At 41.6% G+C, this 25,609-nt stretch overlaps 1 protein-coding gene across 1 annotated transcript; it reads left to right on the forward strand.

The window, feature by feature from the left end:
• Positions 1-46: 46 nt before the first annotated feature.
• On the forward strand, positions 47-23,642 carry LOC310994263 (stromelysin-3-like; the record flags this gene model as incomplete). The annotated part of the gene is made up of 8 exons (XM_083982879.1): positions 47-139; positions 14,136-14,416; positions 17,872-18,015; positions 20,960-21,093; positions 21,239-21,450; positions 21,570-21,774; positions 23,183-23,431; positions 23,527-23,642. 8 exons carry the CDS (start codon positions 47-49, stop codon positions 23,640-23,642), a joined length of 1,434 nt encoding a protein of 477 aa, XP_083839005.1.
• Between the last annotated feature and the right edge of the window lie 1,967 nt (positions 23,643-25,609).

Genomic DNA, 25,609 nt, shown 5'->3' on the forward strand with positions numbered 1-25,609 from the left:
CATACACACTCACAGCCACTCTCTCTCTCTGCCAGTGGACGCGACGATGTGGACTGTGGTGTTTTGCGGTAGCATGTTGCACTTTTTCCTGTGCGTCCAGTCTCTGCCGGTGCACGACCGGAGGACCAAACAGCTCCAGGTGAGTCTAACACAGACGCGTAGAGACACGGAGATAAAGGTGGAGTCTGTGCCACAGATGATGCAGTGTTGGGGCTCCAGGACAATAGAAGATGCCACGAGTGTACAGTAACTGACCTAGTTCATAATGTGGTTTGCATTGGTCAAGAATCAGCTGCACTGTTTCTTATTCCTGAAGTAATTCAATGATATTGTGCATTAGGATACTTGTTTAGTTGTATTTAAATGCAAAATGACAATGTCCAACTTTTCAGTTTCCTAGCAGACTGCATTCAAACTAAGAAATGCTTTTGTTCTATGCTTGAGTTAACATGTAAGTGAAGAGAGGTTTGCTGACTGAAAGCTTGTGATGGTCGACTATGCAGGTCAGCTTTGTTCAGATGAAATACCTGACATCTGAAATCATTGTTAACCCTGGGAAGTGGGTCGTGTAGCTACAATTCATTTTGTGCATGAGTGTGCTTGTTTGTTGGCTGCTTTCTATAATTCACAAACTGCAATTCTTCTGGGCATCAAACAAGTAGCCTAACCACAGGAGAGAATCAGGAAAACATTATGCATGTTATGTCATTGTGATGCATGCGTTCACACATATGCAGTATACGTGTGTGCATGCATTTGAAATGTTGTGCAGCTTGATGGATTTTCCGACGTAGCTGTCAACAGCTTGACTGAGAGTCAGATTATACAGGCAGAGGCAAGTCGTCTGGCAAGTGGTGCAGGTTAAAATCTCAGCTTGTTTGCTGACTCAGGGAAAAAGGGAGAAAACAGCAGATAGCTACTTAGAGAGACAGAGCAGGCAAACGGACTGAATAACCCCGCAGAGGGGTTGAGCGTCACACAAAGAGCCTGCAGAAAACAAGACAACACTGTATCAGTTATAGCAGCTACAGTATATTCATTATTAGGCCCTTGATGCTTAAATCAGATTAGTTGTTAACAGATGAATCTTCCTAAGTTGCACTCAGACCCTGTCAGCACTTTGTGTGAGGGGTAAACCATCACCTGGTGACTGACAGTGGATGATTTCTGTTCATTTTGCTGGTTTGATGTATGTTAATGTTTAATGTCAGCATCTTCTGTTAGTGGCTGAGAGAGACTAAGCACATTTACACTGTAGCCTACTTGCCTCAGGGTATGTGATTTTATTTGGGCGGTGCATATTCTCATTTGCCCAGGTCATATATTTCAAAGGAGGTTAAATCGAAAGCAACTGGGAAAAAAAAGAAGATTTTTCCATTATCTGCCACTTTATTATTTTGTTCAAGAGGAAAATGTTGTATTTTTTTTTTTACCGCTTGACGTTTATATTAATTCAAGTTACAAATTGTGTTTTGCTGTAAACACATACATTCTCCTCTACACTGTTAAATTAAATAAGGTATATTTAAAAATGGAAGCAATTGCTAATGGGGGAACTGATTTGTTGGTGTGAAACTGACTTGAATGGTAGTAACAGTTCAAACCCTGTATTTTCTGTGTGTCTTGTGTTTTCTTTGAAGTGCTCTTCCAGAAGAGGATATACTATAATTGTGGTTTTAAGAACCAAGAACTATTTCAATGTAATTTTATACGGTACATCCTCTCCCAGGCTTCTCAAACAGGTGGGTGGGCTCTCATCTGATTGGCTGACTGTGAAAGTACGATTTCAGGTGAAACACTCAGAGAAACCAAATCCTGTAGGGTTGAATGGTTGGTGAAGATGGGCGGGGCTTAGCGAGGTGACTGCTTTGATACACAGTAGTAAGGGTCTACTCATCATCATCATCATCAGCAGCAGCAGCAGCAGCCAAAAATTTTAGTTGAGGAAACTCAAACGTGTCATATTTGCCATCAAAACTGTTAAACATTGTTGACATGGAAATTAATGGAAATTAGCCTTTTGGCTATAATTGGGTGCATTTACATTTTATCTTTTTTTAAATGTTCATTAATGTACACTGTCCCTCTCGAACAAATAAAGGAAAAACTAAAAAACTAAACTAAACATGCTGTATACACAGAAAACATTCAGCGTGGCCGACCATCCCTGTACACTGGGTCAGGACAGGAAGGAGTTAGCTCACCTTGACGCATGCACATACACACACACACAGCATTGTCTGCTGAACAAGGTGAAAGAGGTCAAGACTCCAGCAACAGCTGCACTGTACAGAATAACTTCATTATCAGGCCTACGTGTTTCAGCTTGTGGCTTCATCAGGGTCATTTCTCTGTGCACCTGGGGAGAAACTTTCACTTTGAATAAGGTTCAAATGTTTTCCATGTAGTCTGGGTGCTGCAGGTGGCACTCAGAGATTAGGTCAGACAGGAGCCACGTTGTCTGAGGTGGGTTGTTCAGTTCAGTCTATGTAACAGCATCAGCTTTCAGCTGCTTCGGTGCCTGGGTTTAGATTTTTAATGTTGTGATCCTGTAGAAAGGCCCGAGCTGTGGGTTAGCCAGGTTAGTTGACCCTAAGGTAACCTTTTTATTTATTTTTATATATTTAATCAGGTGAGTCATTAAAAGGATAATTCAACATTTTGACAAATTGGCCCATTGCCATAGGCCTAATCCCTATAGTTTTAGGACTAGGTTCGTTACCTTTAATTGTCGGTGCAAGCTATTTTTAGAACGGCGGAGCAGAGCCGTGAGCTGCTCAGCAGAGCTACAGTACGTTACGGAGGCTAATGGAATGTCTTTGTTTCCCTCATCAAACTCATCAAACACACAATCCAACAACTCCAAAATGATCTGGTGGACAAGTTGTGACCTGCACATTCTCCACGCTATGAGATAATAACAGAACGTTACGAGACAGAGTTGTTTTCGAGGCAAATGCAGAGACTGCTTGCCGAAAAACTGCCCACGACAGGAACGCGCATCAGCAGTTTTGCATGAATTTACCTTGAAAACAACTCTGTCTCGTAACATTCCGTTATTATCTCATAGCGTGGTGAATGTGCAGGTCACAACTTGTCCACGAGAGCGTTTTGGAGTTGTTGAATTGTGTATTTGATGAGTTTGATGAGGGAAACCAAGAAATTCCCATAAGCCTCCATGCGTAGCTCTGAGCAGCTCTGCCAATTTGCCAAAAATGTTGAACTATCCCTTTAAGAACAAATTCTTATTTACAATGGTGACCTGGCAAAAGGCAGCGCCCTTTGAGGGAGAGTGACGTGGCTAAAAAGGATTACAAAGTTAAAAATGATTAGTGCACCATCAACCGATTATGCAAAAAAGAAGAATTATGGTAAAATCAAAAAAACAAAAACAAAACACATGAGAAATCGAGCAATAGGATGGTAGTGGGTGAATGCTGACTTGGAGATCCAGTAACCACTGAAGTCACCCACACAGCTAGACAAACACATCTGAATTGCAGATGGAAGTAAAAATGTGTTAAGCTGTGAATAATAGGAGAAAAAGAAACACTAACTAACATGTATATTTTGAAAAACAAAAAGACACATGGGGCATCTCATATCTCACTGGGCTGAGCAAGCGCTCCACAGGCAATAGTCCTCGCTGCAGCGGCCCCAGTTTGATTCCCATTTCCTGTCTCTCTTATTCAGTTAACATCAAACACAGACCATTCATACTGTGTTTTGTCGACTTCATGAAAAAAGGGATTCTATTTTGCACAAAACCAAAAACGTTACTGTGAGGGATTTCCAATATGATAATCTGTCCAGAAACTCCTGCAGAACTGCTTCACTATGCATTGAAATTTTCATCCAAATTAAAATGAAAATAACGGATATAAACTACAAAATGAAGATGTCAAACGACTTGTTTCAAATCCTTAATAAAGTTAAATCTACAATCCATGAGATCAGCCTTAATCACCGTTAAATCCACAAAGATAACCTTTATTGAGAAGAAGGAGAGTTGAGTAGATGTTTACAGTGGAGGATCAATCTCTCATCTCCATTCATACTAATCCGCTTTATGTCGCAAACATTCCCACCACTTGGCAGAGTCAGCCGGTTTGTGTGCAAAACATGGAATGCCTGCAAACATCTGGGACTATGTGGTCAAATATTTACCCTTGAGAGTTTTCCTCCACTATTTGCAATCGTTTATCTCAAGTTAGGACTTTTCACGAGCCGAAGATCTTATCACATCTGCTGAGTGGTGGTTTTTGGGGGGAATTTAAATCACATTCTCCCCACATTTTTATTATCGCGATTCCTGAGGTTAGTCATCCTCACTATTGTCAGATCAGCATCCTCCAAAACCTCCAATAACAGCCTAACAGCCTAACAGCGTGAGGGTGCAGACGACCTGATGTCATGACTGAACTGGGAATTTCCAGACATCTGCTCACTGAGTGTGATGGAGCTTTATGGGGGTTTGAGGAGAAGATTTGTGCGTGTGTGTGTGTGTGTGTGTGTGTGAGGTGCACAGTTTCCTAGCTATGTGCCTGTCCCTACCTGCATGCACACATTGTATTTACATGTTTGAGTGACATCAACAAAGACTCCACACTGTAACAGATGCCACCTATTAGATAAAAACAACAATGCTCCCCTGTGTAGTCGGGCTCATGGACTTAATTTGGGTCGATGCTCGGGCACGTCAGTTTTTGGGCGAAACGCGGCAGCCGCACTGTCGTGTGGTGACATGTTGTCTCCATCTCTAGGATTCCCCCCTGCCCCCCCCCCCCTCGCACACACTACACAGAGCTTTGTTTCGAGCTTTGTGTTTGTGATTTCCTAAATGAAAAACTTGCTGCTGGGCCACACACTCGACTCAGCGCTGTCACTCAGCTCAAACTGTCGTGCAGTTCAGTCTGTGGCTGCAGCTCCGTTGAAGTGGTCGGACCCAACGCTCCATTATTATGTACTGTACCCAATGCGGTGCAGCCATTGTTCCTTTCAGCATGTTTGTTTTTTTGCTTCAGAGTGAAAATCCAACTCAGATGTTAAATGATCACTCTCATGCGCAAATATGTTAATTATTAATTAATCTGTTTTTGTTTTGTTGGCATTTAATACCTTTATTTAAAGGTGCAGGGTGTAAAATGAGGACAAAACAGTGACGTCTAGCATTCTGATTCTATTATTTGTCTATTGTGTTTTTATGAACGTGAAACTCTTGAAACGTGCTCTCTGGTTGGCTGGATTTTCCATTCCGTACAAACATGGCGGCACAAGATGGCGGCACTCTTTAAGCAAGACGCTTGCTGTATGTATATATAAAAGAAGAATAAGGCTACGAAAACCAAATGGATTTTATTTTATAGCAATTATACACTTACTGTATACAAATATATTCATTGGTAATATATTCAGATTTTGCCAATGAACCTTGACAAATATTACACACTGGACCTTTAAAGATTGAGTTTTATCTCCTACTTAAAGGCAATAAAATTCTGATTCTGATTCTAAATGTCATGCATTGAAAAAAGCCTCAGTCTGGAATCAAACCGGCGATCGCCACTTCAGGCCATGCCAACACAGAGTGTGTTCTAACCATTTGACTATGGAGCAACCCCCTAATTAATCATTTTTGACACTTTTCATGCAAGATGACTCACTGCTATAGGTTCTCTTGGCACAGACACTGACTGCACACACACTTGAAACATAAAAAGAAATGATTACATTAAGCTCTACTGCGTGTTCACCCTCTCTGGCACACATAGACCTGCCAACACAGGTAACCCAGCAACAACCAATGGGTTTATTTTTCCGTGTGTGCGGCATCATCAGAGGCTTCACCACGCCACTGCTTTTAAAAGGCTGTGATTAGTCAACAAGCAGCAGCCGTCCAATCAGCTCGCCTGGCACCGATCTCCTGAGCCAGCGCTGCATGTGCCCACCTACACAGGTCTACTCCAGGTGTTCACCTCCCCAGCAGAGGATTGGCTGCTTTTCTTTGACAGACATAGTAATAAAGTGTACCATGGAAGTGATCGCAAAATATCGTGTAGGTGTTTGGAATTTGACCATTTCTTCTCTTTTTTTAAATATATTTTTGGGGCTTTTTTTCCCCTCTCTCTTTTTAAACACAAATTGTATTGGAACAACAGTTTAAAAAGTCTTAAAAGACTAAGTATGTGTTGAGTTGTAAAGACTTATAAAAGTATGCAGGGGATTTGGTGGAGACTGGAGAGCAATTACAAAGATAAACAGTGGACCCTTCACCTCCTGCAGCTCATCGGCTCACCTTCTAAATGCTGACGTTTCAACCTTGTAAACTTAGTTGTCAAACCCAGGATGTGTGAAATGTCAAAGCTTTTAGGTCCAATAAGCCCAAAATGAGTTAATTACCCTGATGACATCATCTGGGTCATTTTTTGGAGCTTTTAAAAGACCCCATTCAGAGCCCAACAGACATGACACAGATGTTTACGCAGGCAGTGAAATCAGCGGAGTGGAGCCTTCTTGAAAAAATGTCGAGTTCAGCATTAAACTTTGTTCCTTAACTCACCAACATCTGTCATCAGAGGCCGAAAGAAACATTAACGTCTGTTCTACCGCTGAAGTTCGACACCAACCATCTTGCAGCGCTCATCACCGACTCGCTGTAGCTTCCAGTTTGTCTTGATGAGGCATTTGTCTCATAAATGCAAAGATGAAGCTCGAGGCTTTCATCACCATCCGCCTCTGGCAAGAAACCACAATCAGCCCCAGAGAAAACTTAAACGACCTCTTTAATATTATATTGCGCACATAACAAAACCATTCATGTCTCAAAACAAAGTATACATGATTAATTACAGATGCACTGAAATCCTCTTTGTGCTGTGGTAACATGACCTTAGCTGTCCATTCCAGAGGAGAGGCTCCATCTTCATTAATAAGCATATTGAGAACATACGGTAAAGTAGGGGGATATATGGATGTACTGTCTGTGTACACATCTTTGACTGCTTTGGGAACTAAACTTGTGATTTTGAATTTCTTACCATTCTTCACCAGTAACTCACCTCTGATGAACAGCTGCATTTGGCCCAGATGGCTGCAGCTGAGCTCACATCAGAGACTTTGTTGTTATAAGGCTGATCCAGGACCAGCCAAGGTTTTGATGGTGTTGTGTTGTATTTGAACAAGGCCGTAATCCTTTAACACAAGTGCCCGTTTGAAGTTTTGCTTAAGCACTAAAGTATTCTCATTGATTGTCTAATTTGCTTTTCAGGCAGGAGGAACAAATAATCAATAAATCAGCCTCTTTAATGACCCTCCACAGTGGGCGGAGGAGACTCAGTGATATGACTGATGATTAAGTCGAAATGATCCTGTTTGTTTCTCCGTTTGCTTCGCAGAACAAAGAGTGCAGGTGTTTGTCTGAGCTGGCAGATTAGTGGTTGTGGGGTTTTTTCTGGTCTAGATTCATATATCATGAGTTCAGTCTGACAAGCTCTTTATTACAGTAGCTCAAAGCTCTGAAACTACAGGTGGTCTTATTGCAGATGAAAACACAGAAGGACCTGAGGGAACAATAGACATGTTTTGTCTCCATGTTTTTGTTGCTTCTTGTGTGACCATGGGATTGTGTGCCTGTTACGACCACCCAGTTCCTATATCAATACCACGGGAAGACACAACAAGAGAGCAGCAGCTCAATTGTACTTCTCACTTTATATACTGTCTCACTTTAGCCCTGTTTACAGTGGTGTGCAGTGGTCCAGCCTGTTGTCTGCTGGTTGAAACAGCCCACTCAGCAGCTCTGAACCTAAACTGTACCAACAATCATAGTCTGATGGCACAGCTGAGTCAGCAAAAACAGACAGAAAACAGGTCAACAAGCAGCTGACTTCAGCGTGTCAGGAGACACTCAGCACAGCAATGAGACACTCACATCATCAGATTAGATCATACATGACAGTTTCTATCGGTGATCAAATGACGAGTTAGCACAAACTTAAGGGAATAATATCACCTGGCTAACAGTAAGCTAAACGCTTACTTAAGGCCAGGGCTGTTGCTATGAATTCTGGGGTTTTTTGTGGGCTCTGATCTGCTGTGGGCCCCTAGAACTGTTATCATCTTTCTCCCCTATGAAACAGCCCTGTTTAAGGTTAAAGTTACTCAAGCATGAAGGCTACAAGCCAAAACATGTTGGTCAAGTAAAGTTGAGTCGCATTTTGTTCTTTGTAGGGCTAAAATTAGAAACTAGCTAACATTAGCATTAATTTTGGCAAAACACGTCTTTGGGCATAACTGATGAATCATCACACAACTGAACTCGAATGTCTAACAGGGTGAAATGATGAAGTGATGGTATTATATATTAAAAAGGCCAGAGGTTGACTTAATTGTGACATACTAATGTTTTCTAAAAACACTCCTGATGATTATCTAATTCAGGGACTTGTGACTTGTCTAGTTTAATTACACTGTAAAAAGCAAAAACAAACAAACAAAAACAAAACAAAACAGTGAGTGTAACTAGTGTCATTGCAGCTGTAATTATGAAGGGATTTATGGCAGCAAATAGCACCACAGACAAACACTGCAGCTGTAAAAATTCATAAAAATAAGTGGAAAGGCTGAACCAAAATTGTAAAAAAAAAAAAAAAAAAAAAAAAAAAAAAAATACTATGATACTATTAGTCTAGTAGGAAGGAGGGGTCCCAATGTCCCCGAGACAAACATTTTTGAAACATGGTTTTTTAGGACCCTTAAGGTGTCTACTTAAGATTTTTGCTTGTTGCCCGGGACAACTAATGTCCCATGGGTGTTTTCTGGCGGCCATTTTGAATTTATGTCCGCACGAATGGCGAAAACGCCAATTTTCATAACTCCTAAACCAGACATCATGCAAAGACAAATGAACACACTTTTTCTGATAATTTTAACACCAGGAATCAAATGAAAAGGTCACCGAGATGATAAAACCACTCTTTATCAGAGAAAAATGAACTCCAAGTATAGTATTTTTGTATAAATTACTCAAAAAAAGTTCGGAAATGTTTTTTCAGTCCATAATTTCTCCCTTTTAATAACTCTGGTTGGTGTTGTCTTTTAGACCGATAGAAAGCCGGATTAGTCACGTTTCCAACGAGGTACAACTTGTAAGGATTGTGCATTCATGGAAAGCGCAACAAAGCTAAACGTGTGGGAGCGACCAATTTAGAATTCTGAGAATTTCACACCAATAAAACGCCATTTTTCATAACTCCTAAACCAGACATCACACAAAGACGAATGAACACACTATTTCTGATTATTTTGACACCAGAAATCAAATGAAAAGGTCACTGAGACGGTAGAACCACTCTTTTTCAGAGAAAAATGAACTCTCGTGTATTATTTTAGTATATATTACTCAAAAAAAGTTCGGAAATGGGTTGGGAAATGTTTTTTCAGTCCATAATTTCTCCCTTTTAATAACTCCGGTTGGTGCTGTCTTTTAGACCGATGGAAAGCCTGATTACTCACCTTTCCAACGAGGTACAACTTGTAAGGGTTGTGCATTCATGGAATGGGCAACAAAACTATACGTGTTGGAGCGACCAATAGAATTCTTAGAATTTCAATACGCCAATTTTCATAACTCCTAAACCAGACATGATACAAAGACAAAAGAACACACTTTTTCTGATAATATTGACACCAGGAATCAAATGGAAAGGTCACCGAGATGGTAAAACCACTCTTTGTCAGAGAAAAATAAACTCTAAGTAATAGCTACTACCTAATTGACAGCTAAAACAGGTTCAGGGTTCCTATACGCAAGTATGGAAAGTATGAAAATATATGGAATTTGATTATATTCCCAGGTCTGGAAAAGTATGGAAAATGGAAACTATTATATTTATCTTAATACATATCTTGGTCTTATCTAAAGTTGGGTTAATCTGTCAAAAAATACGTCATGAAGAGGAAAAAAAAGTCGCACTGGTCTAAGTCGCATTTATTTTTCAAACATTTAATTAACAGTTGGGTCTCATATAACTGCCAGGGCTTTGTGTACACAAACAAATAAAGGCCAGCACCAAATAGCCTACTACAGGCCAGGTCAAAAAAAGAAAGAAAAACAACTCTGTCACCTGGAACAAACTGGTGAGGATATGATCAGAAACTTTTTGTGGACTGTCTGTGAAGATTGACGGGAGTGAAGCCGACCTCTCCTCTGCTTCAGAGAGGGACAGCCTTGCACTGTCGGACCTGGGTCTCTGCTCCGTGTAGGAGCCCGGTCAGGACTGGAGCAGAGACCAAAGACGGACCGCAGAACACGCTGTGAAATACTCTGAATTGACTTGAATGGGAGTGAAGTGCTAGTGCAACGGAGACAGAGACCCAGGTCCGACAGCGCAGCGAGGATAACAGCACATGAGGAAGATGAAGATGAGCTACTGAATGAGTAAGAATTTAGAAATAAAAGCCTCCCTGCCCTCTTGTGGTCATAGATGACATAGTGTATATTTTTTGATGTATAGGCCTAAGTCGTTTCTAAATATAGGTCGCATGGCCAGCCAAACTACTAAAAAAAGCGCAACTTACAGTCTGGAAAATATGGTAGCTAGCTACAATCTCCTGGAAATTACTTGGTGACATCCATTTTGGCAGGGAGGGAGGCAGGTGAGCAAAGTCCACTCTTGACTTGCAGTAATTGTTCTCCTCATTGCCCAGAAAGAGTTTGAAGTTGGCTTCATCTGGTCTAGTATCTGCAGGCAGATTTCTCCAAATGTGTGAGGTAGAGTTGTGAGAGCATGAAAGAGGGCATTCCCATCTTGGATGAAGATGACATCCTTGGGGTAGGGTACTACTTCATCAGTGTTTTCATGTAAGAGGAAGGCAACATGCTGGCTTTGTTGGTCTTGGCAAAGAACCCTTTTCCAATGACTCCTACCAACAAGACTCCATCAAGGGACAGGAAAGGCTGGTGTATGGTTTCTCGGAGAGGTTTATAGTGCAGGGTACAGCTACAAAGAAGCCCCAGGACTTCGAACTCTTTCTGGGCAATGAGGAGAACAAGAAGCAGCTCTGCCAGTTGATGCTCAAGGTCTGGGGGAGTAATGGGGCAGCATCTTGGCTGATGAAGTGTGAAACAGCTACTCTCATCATGGAGGGAAGAGCTCATCAGCTAATATCATCAGGAGGAGAAGTAAGTTCATTGGTCCATACCTAGGATAGGTCACCTTTTTCTGCCAAGCTATCGTATCATGTATTTTGTGCTATTTCAGGTTGTGGTCACTGAGATCCATGCTCCCCGCTCTAACCAGGAGGAGCCTGCCAGCCGGGTGGTCCTCTACCCACGTCATGCTATCAAGCTGGGTGTATTGGCCGCTTGATTTCATTTTATTTTCTGAGGTCCTTATGGGAGGAGATAAAGGGGACGGTGGGCACAGCCAGAGAGTGAAGCGCAGGTGATATAGATTGAGTACTGATTTTTGTCTTTGTTCAGAATCAGCAGGAGCGTCACGCCACATCTTTTCATCGTGAGTTAACATTTTTGAGATTTTAAGTCTGCAATAGTGAGGACCCCAGACACTGACATCTTTGTCATCCTCCTTCACCACGCTCACACCATCAGCTTCACTGTCTTCATTGACATTGGTACGGACAAGCACCATCAGCTGATCAACGTGACAGAACAATTTACAAGTCACATAGTAAACTATCACAACTATCACAATTAGTCTGGACGGCAATCACTTATACAGAGTGTTTGGTCCGAAACACGGGTCTGTCAGTCACTCTGCTCTGCTGTAAGCCGAGGAGAAAACTTCTTGTATACTTCCTTGTATCCTACAACCTTTATCCAATGAGGAGAGAGAACGGCATGAAGGGCTGTGTGTGCAGCCAAGGGATGCGCGTGAATGTGGTGACGTAGGGACGAGGACCAATAGATCCATGACGAGGGCGGGGGCTGCTAACTCCATTGGCTGACAAGAAGTTAGCCAAAACGACCAGATCGCTTACTTCTCCTTTAAGGTAAAAATGTAGCATAGCCATGGGAGAAATCCTGTTTAGCTCCTCTTTAAGGGCAGAGGCAAGGTGGCCCCACTCAAAAAGCTCCAAAAGAACCCCAAATTCCAAAGGGCCTTCAGGTTGGTGGATTATTATTTTATATTTTTGAATTTGGTATGGTATTTGGTACACTTAAAAAGGGAAAACCTATTATCCCAACAATCTTTTTACAGTCAGCTGGGTGATAAGTCTAAGGTCAAACCAGAGGTGCAGGAGCAGCTAAAGGGCTTCACATGTCTGATGTATGGCCAATCACATCTAACATCTGTGAACCTGGCCAGGACGAAGATCCGAAAGAAAATAGTGGGCAAATTGGACAGATTGATGATGAGATGGACAAAGATAATGGCCATACTTTCCATATTTTTTATTTTTATGTGAGTAATTAGATGTGTATGATGTAAATAAGTTATGCAATTAATCGATTGTTTTCATTATTCTGAATTTGTATACAATTATGTCACCAAATAATTTCCAGGAGATTGTAGAAAGGTACAGTAGCGCCGCATACTAAATAATTAACCCAAATAACTAAGACCAAACCCAGATAAGCATTAAGAGATAAATATATTTCCATATAATAGTTTCCATTTTCCATACTTTTCCAGACCTGGGAATATAATCAAATTCCATATATTTTCATACTTTCCATACTTGCGTATAGGAACCCTGAACCTGTTTTAGCTGTCAATTAGGTAGTAGCTATTATTTGCTATAATATTACTTAGAGTTTATTTTTCTCTGACAAAGAGTGGTTTTACCATCTCGGTGACCTTTCCATTTGATTCCTGGTGTCAATATTATCAGAAAAAGTGTGTTCTTTTGTCTTTGTATCATGTCTGGTTTAGGAGTTATGAAAATTGGCGTATTGAAATTCTAAGAATTCTATTGGTCGCTCCAACACGTATAGTTTTGTTGCCCATTCCATGAATGCACAACCCTTACAAGTTGTACCTCGTTGGAAAGGTGAGTAATCAGGCTTTCCATCGGTCTAAAAGACAGCACCAACCGGAGTTATTAAAAGGGAGAAATTATGGACTGAAAAAACATTTCCCAACCCATTTCCGAACTTTTTTTGAGTAATATATACTAAAATAATACACGAGAGTTCATTTTTCTCTGAAAAAGAGTGGTTCTACCGTCTCAGTGACCTTTTCATTTGATTTCTGGTGTCAAAATAATCAGAAATAGTGTGTTCATTCGTCTTTGTGTGATGTCTGGTTTAGGAGTTATGAAAAATGGCGTTTTATTGGTGTGAAATTCTCAGAATTCTAAATTGGTCGCTCCCACATGTTTAGCTTTGTTGCGCTTTCCATGAATGCACAATCCTTACAAGTTGTACCTCGTTGGAAACGTGACTAATCCGGCTTTCTATCGGTCTAAAAGACAACACCAACCGGAGTTATTAAAAGGGAGAAATTATGGACTGAAAAAACATTTCCGAACTTTTTTTGAGTAATTTATACAAAAATACTACTTGGAGTTCATTTTTCTCTGATAAAGAGTGGTTTTATCATCTCGGTGACCTTTTCATTTGATTCCTGGTGTTAAAATTATCAGAAAAAGTGTGTTCATTTGTCTTTGCATGATGTCTGGTTTAGGAGTTATGAAAATTGGCATTTTCGCCATTCGTGCGGACATAAATTCAAAATGGCCGCCAGAAAACACCCATGGGACATTAGTTGTCCCGGGCAACAAGCAAAAATCTTAAGTAGACACCTTGAGGGTCCTAAAAAACCATGTTTCAAAAATGTTTGTCTCGGGGACATTGGGACCCCTCCTTCCTACTAGACTATATGACATCATCTAGAGAGTCTTGACACATATAATGTGGAATCAAAATAGTATTCCTCCCTTAGCGTCCTCAACAAAAACATTAATTCACACAACTTTTTAGGAGTTCATGAGAAACTTCATTATAAACCAATAGTACAGTATGTTATCTGCAGAAAGTCTGGTCTATGGTAGAGCTGCTGCCACACTAGATGATGTCATCAGCATAGAAATGCACCCTGCAATGCTCAGTGTGAAAACAGGTACCACAATTGCTATGATTTTAAACTCTGTGACTGTGACTGTGTTTGCAGGGATTGCCCCACAGCAACAGTCAGGTCAGCCTGAAGAAGAGGGGCCGGCATGAGCAGGACACATTAAATGAAGAACACCACGTTAAGTTGGTGCCCACATCCAAAAATGACACCGAGTACTGGAATCGGCCCCGCTGTGGCGTCCCGGACTATCCCGCCTTCACCAAGGTTGACCTGTCGTACTACAGCCTGAAGAAGAAGGGAGGCCTGAGCAGGCAGCAGCGCAAGAAACGGTTCGCTCTGTTTGGAGGACGCTGGGAAAAGACTGACCTCACTTACAAGTAAGAAACACCCATATTCTCTGTGAGCACATTGGTTTGTAATTATTTAGTTGTTTCGTCATTGGTCACTGCCTATTACAGTAATAATGACTGTGCTTGCTTTTTAGTCAAGTGGTTTGTGGAGTGAGATTAGCACGCTTCTCAAGCAAATTCTAAATTCAGACATTACAGAGTAGAGACTGACTGTCTCTCTGTAAAGTGTTGGTATGATCTGAATCCCCTCTCCCATGCCACTCACACTTTTTAAATTAGCTCCAGTTTTCAAAAACACCACTGCAAGACTGACATCTTTATATAATCTCACTCTGACAGCTCTGAAGAAAGACAGAAGGCTGTTATTACCGAGATGCATGAGTGACATCATCATGTCAGTCAGTCTGCACACGCAGTTGAAGCGCAGGTTAGCCTGTCACCCTCTTCATCTATCCCTCCTTGCTGTTTTTTTTCAAATCTTTATTGACAACGTGTAATAGATACTTAAAAATGGGAAGGTCGTCACAGCTGGGTTAAGCCAGAGGAAGGATACCCACAGAGAGTTTTTTTTGTCTTTGTTGGCAGACTGGAATTCTACAACTATACACCCTCATAATTATGTAGTATATAATTGCTTAATTTGTGATGCAGTCTTGCATTTGGAGGATGAAAGCACCAGTAGTATAACTGAAACCTTCAGTCTGTGAGTTTGTTTTTTTAAAGGGATAGTTCAACATTTTGGCATATTGGCCCATTGCCATAATCCCTATAGTTTTAGGAGTAGGTTCGTTACCTTTAATTGTCGGTGCAAGCTATTGAGAACGGCGGAGCAGAGCTGTGAGCTCAGAGCTACGCTACAGAGACTTATGGGATTTCTTGGTTTCAAACTCATCAAATACACAATCCAACAACTCCAAAACGCTCTGGTGGACAAGTTGTGACCTGCAAAATCCCTCAGCTATGAGATAATAACAGAACATTACGAGGTAAATGCAGAGACTGCTTGCCGAAAAACTTCATCTTCCATCAGCGGTTTTGCATGAATTCACCTCAAGAACAACTCTGTCTCATAACGTTCTGTTATTATCTCATAGTGTGGTGAATGTGCAGGTCACAACTTGTCCACGAGAGCATTTTGGAGTTGTTGGATTGTGTATTTGATGAGCTTGATGAGGTAAATCCCATTAGCCTCCGTAGTGCAGCTCTGAGCAGCTCGCGGCTCTGCTCCGCCATTCTAAAAATAGCTTGCACCGACAATTAAAGGTAACGAACCTACTCCTAAAACTATAGGGATTATGGCAATGGGCCAATTTGCCAAAATGTTGAACTATCCCTTTTAATTGAGTGTGCTACACACTTACTAGTTGCCACAAAATAATTTTTATTTCACACAATGTTTCGACCACAGAGGTGCAATTTTTAGGAACAATGGGACCACACCTATAGACATAAGCCAATAGGCTTGCACCTTGAACAACATGATGTGCGTATAAAACCCCTTTTTCTTAAAAAAATGTCCCACATTGTCCCACATAAAAATTGTATTTGTCCCACATTTGTCTTTTTGGTATCTGGTCAATCTAGCTGTGGGTGATTCCCCAGGACAATGGCAGTGATGGCTTTACAGACATGAATCTACAGAGCTGAGCAGGTGAACAACATCCAAGCTGGCAAGACAAGACACGAGCTAAAACGTGGCAGTTGGCAGGAGCATGAATCCAAAGCAGAAAAATGTAACAACAGCAAAACAACGGCGTTACTAAAAGTTTAGAATGACTCAGAGCAAATTGAGATGTTGAGCCTGTCTGTGGCGTGAATACAAAGAGAGAAGCAGCTGGTGGTACAGGTAGAGGGGTGGACTGCATGATGCAAAGCAGCTGAGTATAGTGAGGAGCAGGGACCGAGATGAGACACACACACAAATAATGGGACAAATAAATATATGAGGTGAAAGAAAAAGCACAAGAGGACAAGAAAAAGACCACAAAGTCCCAGTTGTTGCTCTCCCCTGCACTGCTTCAGCTAATAGACAGCCCCTCTCTGTAATTTGTCTTGAGGGTTTCATGACCTTCAAAAGAACAAACCCAGTTTCTCCGGCAGGACTCTAAAACAAAGCAGATGCTTTTTAGTTTGGTATGGACCTCTGAAATCAGGACAGGAGGGGGCGTGGAGACAGGCGAGCTAATGGGTATTCACAGGAAAAATGTGTTTACATTTTATCTTCTACACCACAAAGCACGAGGGCCTGTGGTATTGAGTGTTTGTAGATTAAATTTGTCGAAGCAGCAAAACGAGCGGAGTTGTAGCCGCCCTGTAAAACATGGGATCACAGTGTAATTAAAAGCTTGGCTGTTATTATGTTTGCTAATTTATGTGTTTACCAGGATGGTCAGCGTGACTGAGTGGAGCTGTGTGTGGGTGCATGCATGTGTTGATAGTAGGCTACAGTACACAGAGCAGATCTGAGCACGTACAGTGTGTGTGTGTGTGTGTTTACGAGGAAGAGGGGACTTTGTGAAACTGTCTTCTATTAGAATGCTTAACATGCAAGCTGGAGTCATTTACGCAAGCATTCAGCTTACGTCATTAGATTAGATTCATAGAAAAAAATCTCAAATATAACAGGAATTTCTTTCGAGGAGGCGGCTGATCTCATAATAAATCAACTTCAAACACATAAACAACTCTAATACAAAGCAGTCGCTGGCAATCAGAGAACTGTAACCCTCGCTGACGGTGCTCACTGTCGTTCAGCCGATGTTTTATCTCACATCCCAGCATTTTATGCTTTGGTTCAGAGTTTAGCTGCGCTGTGCAGGAGCAGGCAGCTGGTTCCAATAATGAAAAAATCCATAAACCCACTGTCAACTGTGCCCTGAACCAAAGAAGAGTCAGAGCTATCTATCTATCTATCTATCTATCTATCTATCTATCTATCTATCTATCTATCTATCTATCTATCTATCTATCTATCTATCTATCTATCTATCTATCTATCTATCTATCTATCTATCTATAATTTAATTTGTCCAATAAATTGGCAGTGTTGATGCTATCCTACAAGAAAACAAGTGAATAATACATAATAAGGTGCTGGGGAGAGTGAGTGGATGGAACTAGTTCAAAAGTCATTACCCACAATGATCACAATATTTTCAGTGGTCACATTGATCAAACTTGTCATTTCAATTTCAGTGGAGAATTTTGACGAGGTCATTTGACAAAGTTCAGGTTAGAGGAGCATGAGACTGGGACTGAAGACCAGAAGGATGTGGAAGGGGAACATCACGACATGAACGTGACATGAATAAAGATATGAGCAAAACTCCTTCACTCCACAACACACCAGCTGCAGGAAGCAGACAGGATATGAGACCAGATTTTGGCAGCAAATTTGGACGGTCAGACATCACATCCTCAGCATGAATCTGGTTCAAGGATACAAATATGTGTGTGTGTGTGTGTGTGTCTGTGTCCAATAGGATTTTGCGTTTCCCCTGGCAGATGAGTGAGGACAAAGTGCGGCGTGTCTTCCAGGAGGCGTTCGGTGTCTGGAGCGCAGTGACTCCGCTGAGGTTTCGTGAGGTCACCACGGAGAAAGCTGACATCATCATTGACTTCAACAGGTAACAACCTGCAAACTGCACACTCACAGGCTTCTAACAGGTTTGTTGTAGAGACCGTCGTTATACGATTCAGCAACTCAGGCCGAAATTGGGTTTACTGTAAAGCCAATCAGAGCCCGGCCCACTGTCTTTTATTTATTAAAGGGATAGTTAAACATTTGGCAAATTGGCCCATTGCCATAATCCCTATAGTTTTAGGAGTAGGTTCATTAGCTTTAATTGTCAGTGCAAGCAATTTTTAGAACGGCGGAGCAGAGCCGTGAGCTGCTCAGAGCTACGCTACGGAGGCTCATGGGATTTCTAGGTTTCCCTTATCAAACTTGTTACTGTAAATACACAATCCAACAACTCCACAACGCTCTGGTGGTTGTGACCTGCACATTCACCACACTATGAGATAATAATGGAACGTTACGAGACAGAGTTGCTGATGTGCGTTCCCGTTGCGGGCAGTTTTTCGGCAAGCAGTCCCTGCATTTGCCTCGTAACGTTCCATTATTATCTTGTTCAAAAAACAACTTGCACCAACAATTAAAGGTAACAAACCTACTCCTAACACTATTGGGATTATGGCAAAGGGTGAATTTGCCAAAAATGTTGAACTATCCCTTTAAGTTCTAATATCTCAATATGTTATTCTGCAAAATAATTGAAAAATAATCGCGAAAAGAGTGTTTACTTGAAATCTGCTATCATTTTATTGAATCACTCAAAAAACAGTCAACCAATCAGAAGAGAGGCTCTGAACCTCCTCTCTTCTCAACATGTATGGTGATCTTTTTAACTGCAAATATCTCTCACTCACTCACTCACTCACTCACTCACTCACTCACTCACTCACTCACTCACTCACTCATGTCTGTTTCTGTAATGTAATTCAACAACTTGTGTCTAATTGTGTATATAAGAGTATGCTTGTGTAACCATCGGAAAAACTTAGTTGCACCAATGCCAGCAGTGGGAGAGACTTCAGCAGGTTCTGTGTTGTGTTATTCTGTTCAGTCCAAACATTGTTTCAATTAGATTTTATATACTGTTCAATTATATTTTCTTTTTAGCTGAGGAATAATGAAAATATCAAGCCATGTGATCATTATGAGTCTTTTAGATGTAAAAAACAGATAAATGTAGAATAGTTTTGTGTTGCATTAATGTTTGGACCAGTTTCATGCTGGTGCGTTTGGTGATGGTTGAGTTTGAGTGAGAGAACGGTTCATGAATCTTTGAGACTTGTGTTTACTGAGTGCGTTTCATCTCAAAACAATGACATGTTCTCCACAGTATTCACTTGTGTTGTAATTACTGTGTTGAGAAATGCATGTACCCAGCTGTTGAAAGTGTAAATACAGGCCGATAGTTGGCAGTTGCTGTTGTCCATTTATCTTCTTTTTGTCAGATTGACCCGGGAAAAACTAAATCAGATGTGTACCAGCCAGAAATCAAGAGCAGATCACAAACATGAATGAGCGCAGAGCCCGACTTGTTTGGCAGGATTTTTTAATGATGCGCCCGCAGCTACAGATTTTATCAGACCGGATTAGACATTTTGGCTCTTGGTTTACGACACTTCCATGTCATAACAACTGTCTTGGTTCACTGTATACTCACTGTGTGAAGTTTCACAATTTATCTGCCAAACTCTTGTTTAGTTTGAGTCTTGTCCTGTTTTTCTAACTCTCTTCCATAACTGCAATTATAATCTGTTGCAATTACATATTCATCCATCGTCTGTTCTGTCAGTCAAGAAAATATGTCCCTGATATTTTGCTCCATGTTTTTGACTGACTGATTGACATTCACTTTGCACACTATTGTTTTTTTTTAGTGTCACCACTCACCACACACAAACCAAATACTGAAAATAAATACGAATTAGAGAGGATATCAGTCAGTTACATGTTAAATATAGTTGCTAGTTACTTTCCCCCAAAAGTAACTGAGTTAGTAACAGAGTTACTAAATGATAAACGTAATTAATTACAGGGAAAGTAACTATTGCATTACTTTTATAAAATGCTCAAATATGTCAAATTACTTGGATTTCCCACCCTAACCCTAACCAAAGTTTATCTAACTACTGCACTAACCAACTCACTCAGTATTCCTCCACATAGACAGGCTCCGTGACGCGCTGTATCACTCCGCCTCTTCCGCAGGCCGCTGATCTAAACAGCTGACAGGCGGAGTGATACAGCGGAGCCTGCCTGTGTGGAGGAAGACTGAGTGGGTTGGTTAGTTCCAGATAAACGTCTTTTTTCGACCAGTTGATGAATTGAAAATTAAAAATTATAATGTCCTACATTTCAATGGGTGTATTATTTTCTGATGGGACTCTGATGTCTAGTTACTCCATGCCTGGTATGCCCTGCATCCACATATGGGTTGTTTCTGTGACACTTCCATCTGCATTCATTTCCCCTTGGCTTGGTGGATCTTAAGCCCACCTCTCCCCACATATACAAATACATTCCATTCTCTTCACTGTGTTTCCATTGATACATATCTAGGAAACAGTATGTGGAAACTTCAGTGGCTTTTCCCAGTCGTGTGCTGATCCTAACAAGCCAGAGGAGGTGGTGCTGGCAGCTGATGTTGGTTCCTGCCCATCCCTGACCAAAGCAATGGTCTATCATGCTTGATAAAAAGAAAAAAAATGTAATGCTTCATTTCATGCACTTAATGCTCACTAACTGCCAGCAGGTCTGCTCTTGTTCATGCCCTGCAGCTGTTGTAGGGAGGTTTGTCTCACCTGAGTAATGTCCAATGCAATTTACCTTAACAAGTTCTCATTTAAGCTGGAAAATTTAACCTCAGAAAAAAGACTGAGGTCAAATATTTTAATTGATCCAATTTAAATTAATTTTAGTCTCCAATCACTCCACCTGGATTTGCAACAAACCAAGCATACAGAAACGTGTGATGTTACTGTTTCACTTCACTGTAGGTACTGGCACAGCGACTCCTTACCCTTCGATGGTCCTGGAGGAATCCTGGCCCACGCCTTCTTCCCCCGGACACACAGAGAGGGAGAGGTCCACTTTGACTATGATGAGCACTGGACAGTAGGCAACGATGTGGGTGAGTAAATGAGACGCTCTGAGGTAAAGACAGGTCTGGATTTATGACAAAGAAAAACCTGCTTTATTCATTTGATTTTTACCAAATAACGACAGCAACATTGATTTTAATTGACTTGTCTGGTATCCTTTGCCGTCCCATACAGGTACTGATCTCCTACAAGTGGCAGCTCATGAGTTTGGCCATGTCCTGGGCCTGCAGCATTCTCTGGAGCCCGAAGCTGTGATGTGTCCTTTCTACAGCGACTCCTACCCTCTGCGTCTGAGCGAGGACGACAAGAGGGGGATTCAGTATCTGTACGGCCCCCCTCGAGACATACCTGACATAGCAGAGACCAATGAGATTGACTATGGAATGGTATGACGCTAATGATGGAAAATAGACCCCAGAGCATCACAGTTTTTATGTTGTAAATTCATGTTTTTGTAAAGATTCTTAAAAATTGACCTGCCAGTGTGTGTGTTGTTGTGCCACAGCCAGATGTCTGCAGAACCACCTTTGATGCAGTGTCCATGATCAGAGGGGAGCTGTTCTTCTTTAAGTCCAGATATGTTTGGAGAATCCGTGATGGACAGTTACAGGCTGGTTATCCAGCCTTGGCTTCACGCCACTGGGATGGCATTCCTGACCCCATTGATGCTGCTTATGAAGACAGGTCTGGCAACATCTGGTTCTTCAAAGGTTAGTCACGAGTTTTTTAAGTTGCTACAACAGGTTTCTGTGAGTAGGCCCGTTCACAGCTGCCCATTGCTCAGTGTCTGCACCTCACACCTGAACCACATCAAATAACTATCACTTTGAGTTTGATGAATGTGAATCTGCACATTTATGGAAAAAGGAGACTGTGAGCAACAATAGGACAAAAGATGGGGAAATGTAGAGAATGTGCTTCAATCTCTAATTTCAACTTTGTATCTCATTTAAAGGACTTTTTAACCTATAATTAGGACTTAACTTACGGATATTTACCTTCTTTCCCTGGTGGAAATGGAATTTCTTACATTAAAGACGAATTATGCAGGATTTAGCTTAAAGCAGAAGTAAGCGGAATATTTGTGTTAATATAAGTCTTAAATTGTTATATCTTCCGACGGCAATCACTTATATAGAGTGTTTGGTCCGAAACACGGGTCTGTCAGTCACTCTGCTCTGCTGTAAGCTGAGGAGAAAACTTTCCTTGTATCCTACAACCTTTATCCAATGAGGAGAGAGAACGGCATAAAGGGGCAGTCCTCTCTGTGTGTACAGCCAAGGGATGCGCGTGAATGTGGTGACGTAGGGACGAGGACCAATAGATCCATGATGAGGGCGGGTGTAACGGATGTGCACTCACTCCACCCATAAAAGACGTGCTAACCAACCCGCCAAGTGGTTGTCAACCTCTTGGCGAAGAGGTTAGCATCGTCGCCTCCGGTGCGGGAGGTCGTGGGATCGAACCCCACCTAGGGCAGGCCGTGAGAAACACAACGCAGAGGGCCAGATATGACATCGGCTACACGGGGACTGCTAACTCCATCTGCTGACAGAAAATTAGCCAAAACGACCGGATCGCTTACTTCTGCTTTAACTATGCTTCATTTTTAACTCAATAAAAAAAACAGCTTCAGAGTAATTGTGATTGTGATGTAATTGTGTAATTGTGTGAGTTAAATAAATGACTTGTAACTTGTTACAGGGAGACTGGAGGCTCTCTGTCCTCCACATACTGTAGCATCTTTTGCCCAAAAACCAGCCTTGTATCAGAGCCTATACAACCCGGTGTCCCAGCTTTTGTCTCGACGGCACCATGACACAAACACGCCCCATAACCCATAATATCTTGTTTATACAGATAAGGCTTCGCTGCACAAATATGTACACGTTGTTACGCGTATATGATAAATAGCATTATCCACCGCTCCATGGATTGCTTTCTCACTTCGTTGTGAACAAATGCACATGGCCGGGAGGAGGGTTAGCAGAACAGAGGAAAAGCGACCGGACTTGCATAGTTCCCCTTTAAAGTTTGAGCCGAATCAGACTCAAAAGTCAAAAAATTCGATGTAGAGGACCGCATTTAGACTTTTATTCCATCTTTTCACCGTGACAGGTGACAGCTACTGGGTGTTCGATGCTGCGAGGAAGATAACAGGACCAGATTCGGTGCAACAGCTTGGCATTCCTGTGACGGATATCCAAGCAGCTCTGAAGCAGGAAGAGATGGTCTACCTCTTCAAGTCCAACTCTTACTGGAAGTTCAATCCTGATGAGAATCGAGTCGATAATATGCATCCTCACAGCATGCATGAGTGGGGAGGAGTGCCCGGCCATATCGACGCAGCCTTTCAGGATGTGTACGGTGAGGAAATCGGGAGTAAACTAGTATTTTTTTTTCTGCCTCTGGTAAAATTTGTGTTGTTAAATTTGCAAATGCTCTTTCTTGCCCTCTGACAGGATTTGCCAATTTCCTGAGTGGGCCACACTACTGGAAGGTTGATCCCGTGGCAATGAAGGTGGTGGAAGGTTACCCCCGCAGCGTTGGCATGGATTTTTTTGGCTGTTCTGCCTAAATACGTTCATACACATGTATCTGCAAAAACTTATGAGGGTTGACTTTTCACCTTAATTCCCCAAACAGAACATTCCAGCTATTTACACTATGGCTGATGTATTTGATTCCCCCTTTTTTTGCTGCAAACAATAGATTTGCATTGGATGGATGTACATGGTTGATACGGTAGCTGCTTAGTTTTAGAATAATTTGGTCAGTGTGTGATGCGAATGAGTCCTCAAACCAACCCAAAGTAACTTCACTGTAGATCTCAGAAGAACAGTCTCGCTGCACTGACCCCTGTGAGTTGAGAGTTTGAAGCGAAGCCTTACGGTGCCAAATTCCAATGAATGTAGAAAGGATATTTAGCAATAGTGCTAGCAGGATTCATACGCTTGGTTCAAGTACCCTTTAATGTGTGGGAGAGAAGACGAGACAAGTGAAACAAAACCTTGTTTACCAGCAAAGCTGAGGCATGTATTAGAATAACTCCATGTACATTTTGTTATTGCCACATATTGTTACCATTAACAGCTTGTCCATTAATACACAAGCTGACATGTACCAACGTTTTTGTAGCTGGGAGTTCAAGAGCATCAGGTACTGGTCAGCTGGTGATGCTGGGACGTCCCACTCTGAGCTTCAAAATCATTTTTCAGAATCCTGTGGGTGACGTCACAGAGGCTACATGCATCTTAACTTATAATCCATGCGCACAACATAGGCTATGCCTTGGTCCTCAGTCCAGGTCTGGCCCATATACAACGTAGGCCTACTGGGAGTCTGGCTGATTCTGATGTCCTCTTCCAGTGGCTTTAACTGTTATCTTATAGAAATTTGTGAATTTCAGAAATAATCCTTTACTTAAATAGGCTATATAATGACATGACAGTTCAGTGTTAAGTGCTGCATTACTGCCCTACATCCTACCGGGAAAACATTCACCATTTCATTCACACTGTTCAGCTGTGAATCAATCCGCAAAAAACACACTACACTACACTTCAGCCCCACAGAGACATTTACCAGGCACAGCATCCAGGTTATCAACTAACTGACCAACACAATAGCCTATCTTCTCCAGCAGCTTCATCCTCGTCCACTTCTGAACCACACTAATAACAACAGTCCATACCATACAGTACCATATATCATAATTCAGTACAATCATCAAGCTTCTAATCTGATGATAGTAGCCTATTACACCCCTGTCACCACCACTTTGATGTTCTGAAAATCAGTGCATCTCCTTGTTTTAACATGAATTACAACTCAGAGGTAAAGAATTCACATATTTTACAATAGATCCCATTTTGATGAATTTATTTCTGTTCAAAGTCAAACTCAGCCTACAACTTAAACACTGGTCCATCCAGGTGAAAGGTAGTGCCAGCTACAATCCTTTGCAAAATGATATTAGCGCACCCAGTGCTGAGGCCCTTTATGTTAGATATCAACTTGTGCTAATTCTTAATGTCCTCCTGTTTCATTCAGTGGGGCTACACCTTCCATTAAAACTCACACTTTCATCACTGATCCTTTTATTTGACAAAGTTAATTATTACATTAACTTTAAACACACCAAGTTCATGCCTTGAGTTGTCTGATGTTTATGAACCACTTGGAGCCACGTAGGCCTTATTGCTGTTTAGCTTTAGCATTAGCGCAGGCTAAAGCACTGAAAGCTGGAATTCCCTGAGGTCTTCTTGGCAGTCTTGGCTTTTTATATACGTTAGCATTGTGGCCGAGGCTTTGGGGGTGGGGGGTGGGGGGGTGACACATGTTCATGCTCCTCTCAGGATGAACTGGACAACTTATGGCGCCACCATCAGGCACATTTTGACCTGATGACTATCTGCTGTTACAGGACTGACATCTCTGCAGTTATGTTACTATACCTCGCCTCTGATCGGCCTGACGTAGCTCTACACTTTGGCCTCTTTTTATTTGTGCTTGTTCTGTTTTCTTTGTACATTCACTCTGGAT

The sequence above is a fragment of the Trachurus trachurus genome (genome assembly GCF_905171665.1).
Source record: "Trachurus trachurus genome assembly, chromosome: 12".
In the NCBI taxonomy this organism is placed as follows: Eukaryota; Metazoa; Chordata; class Actinopteri; order Carangiformes; family Carangidae; genus Trachurus; species Trachurus trachurus.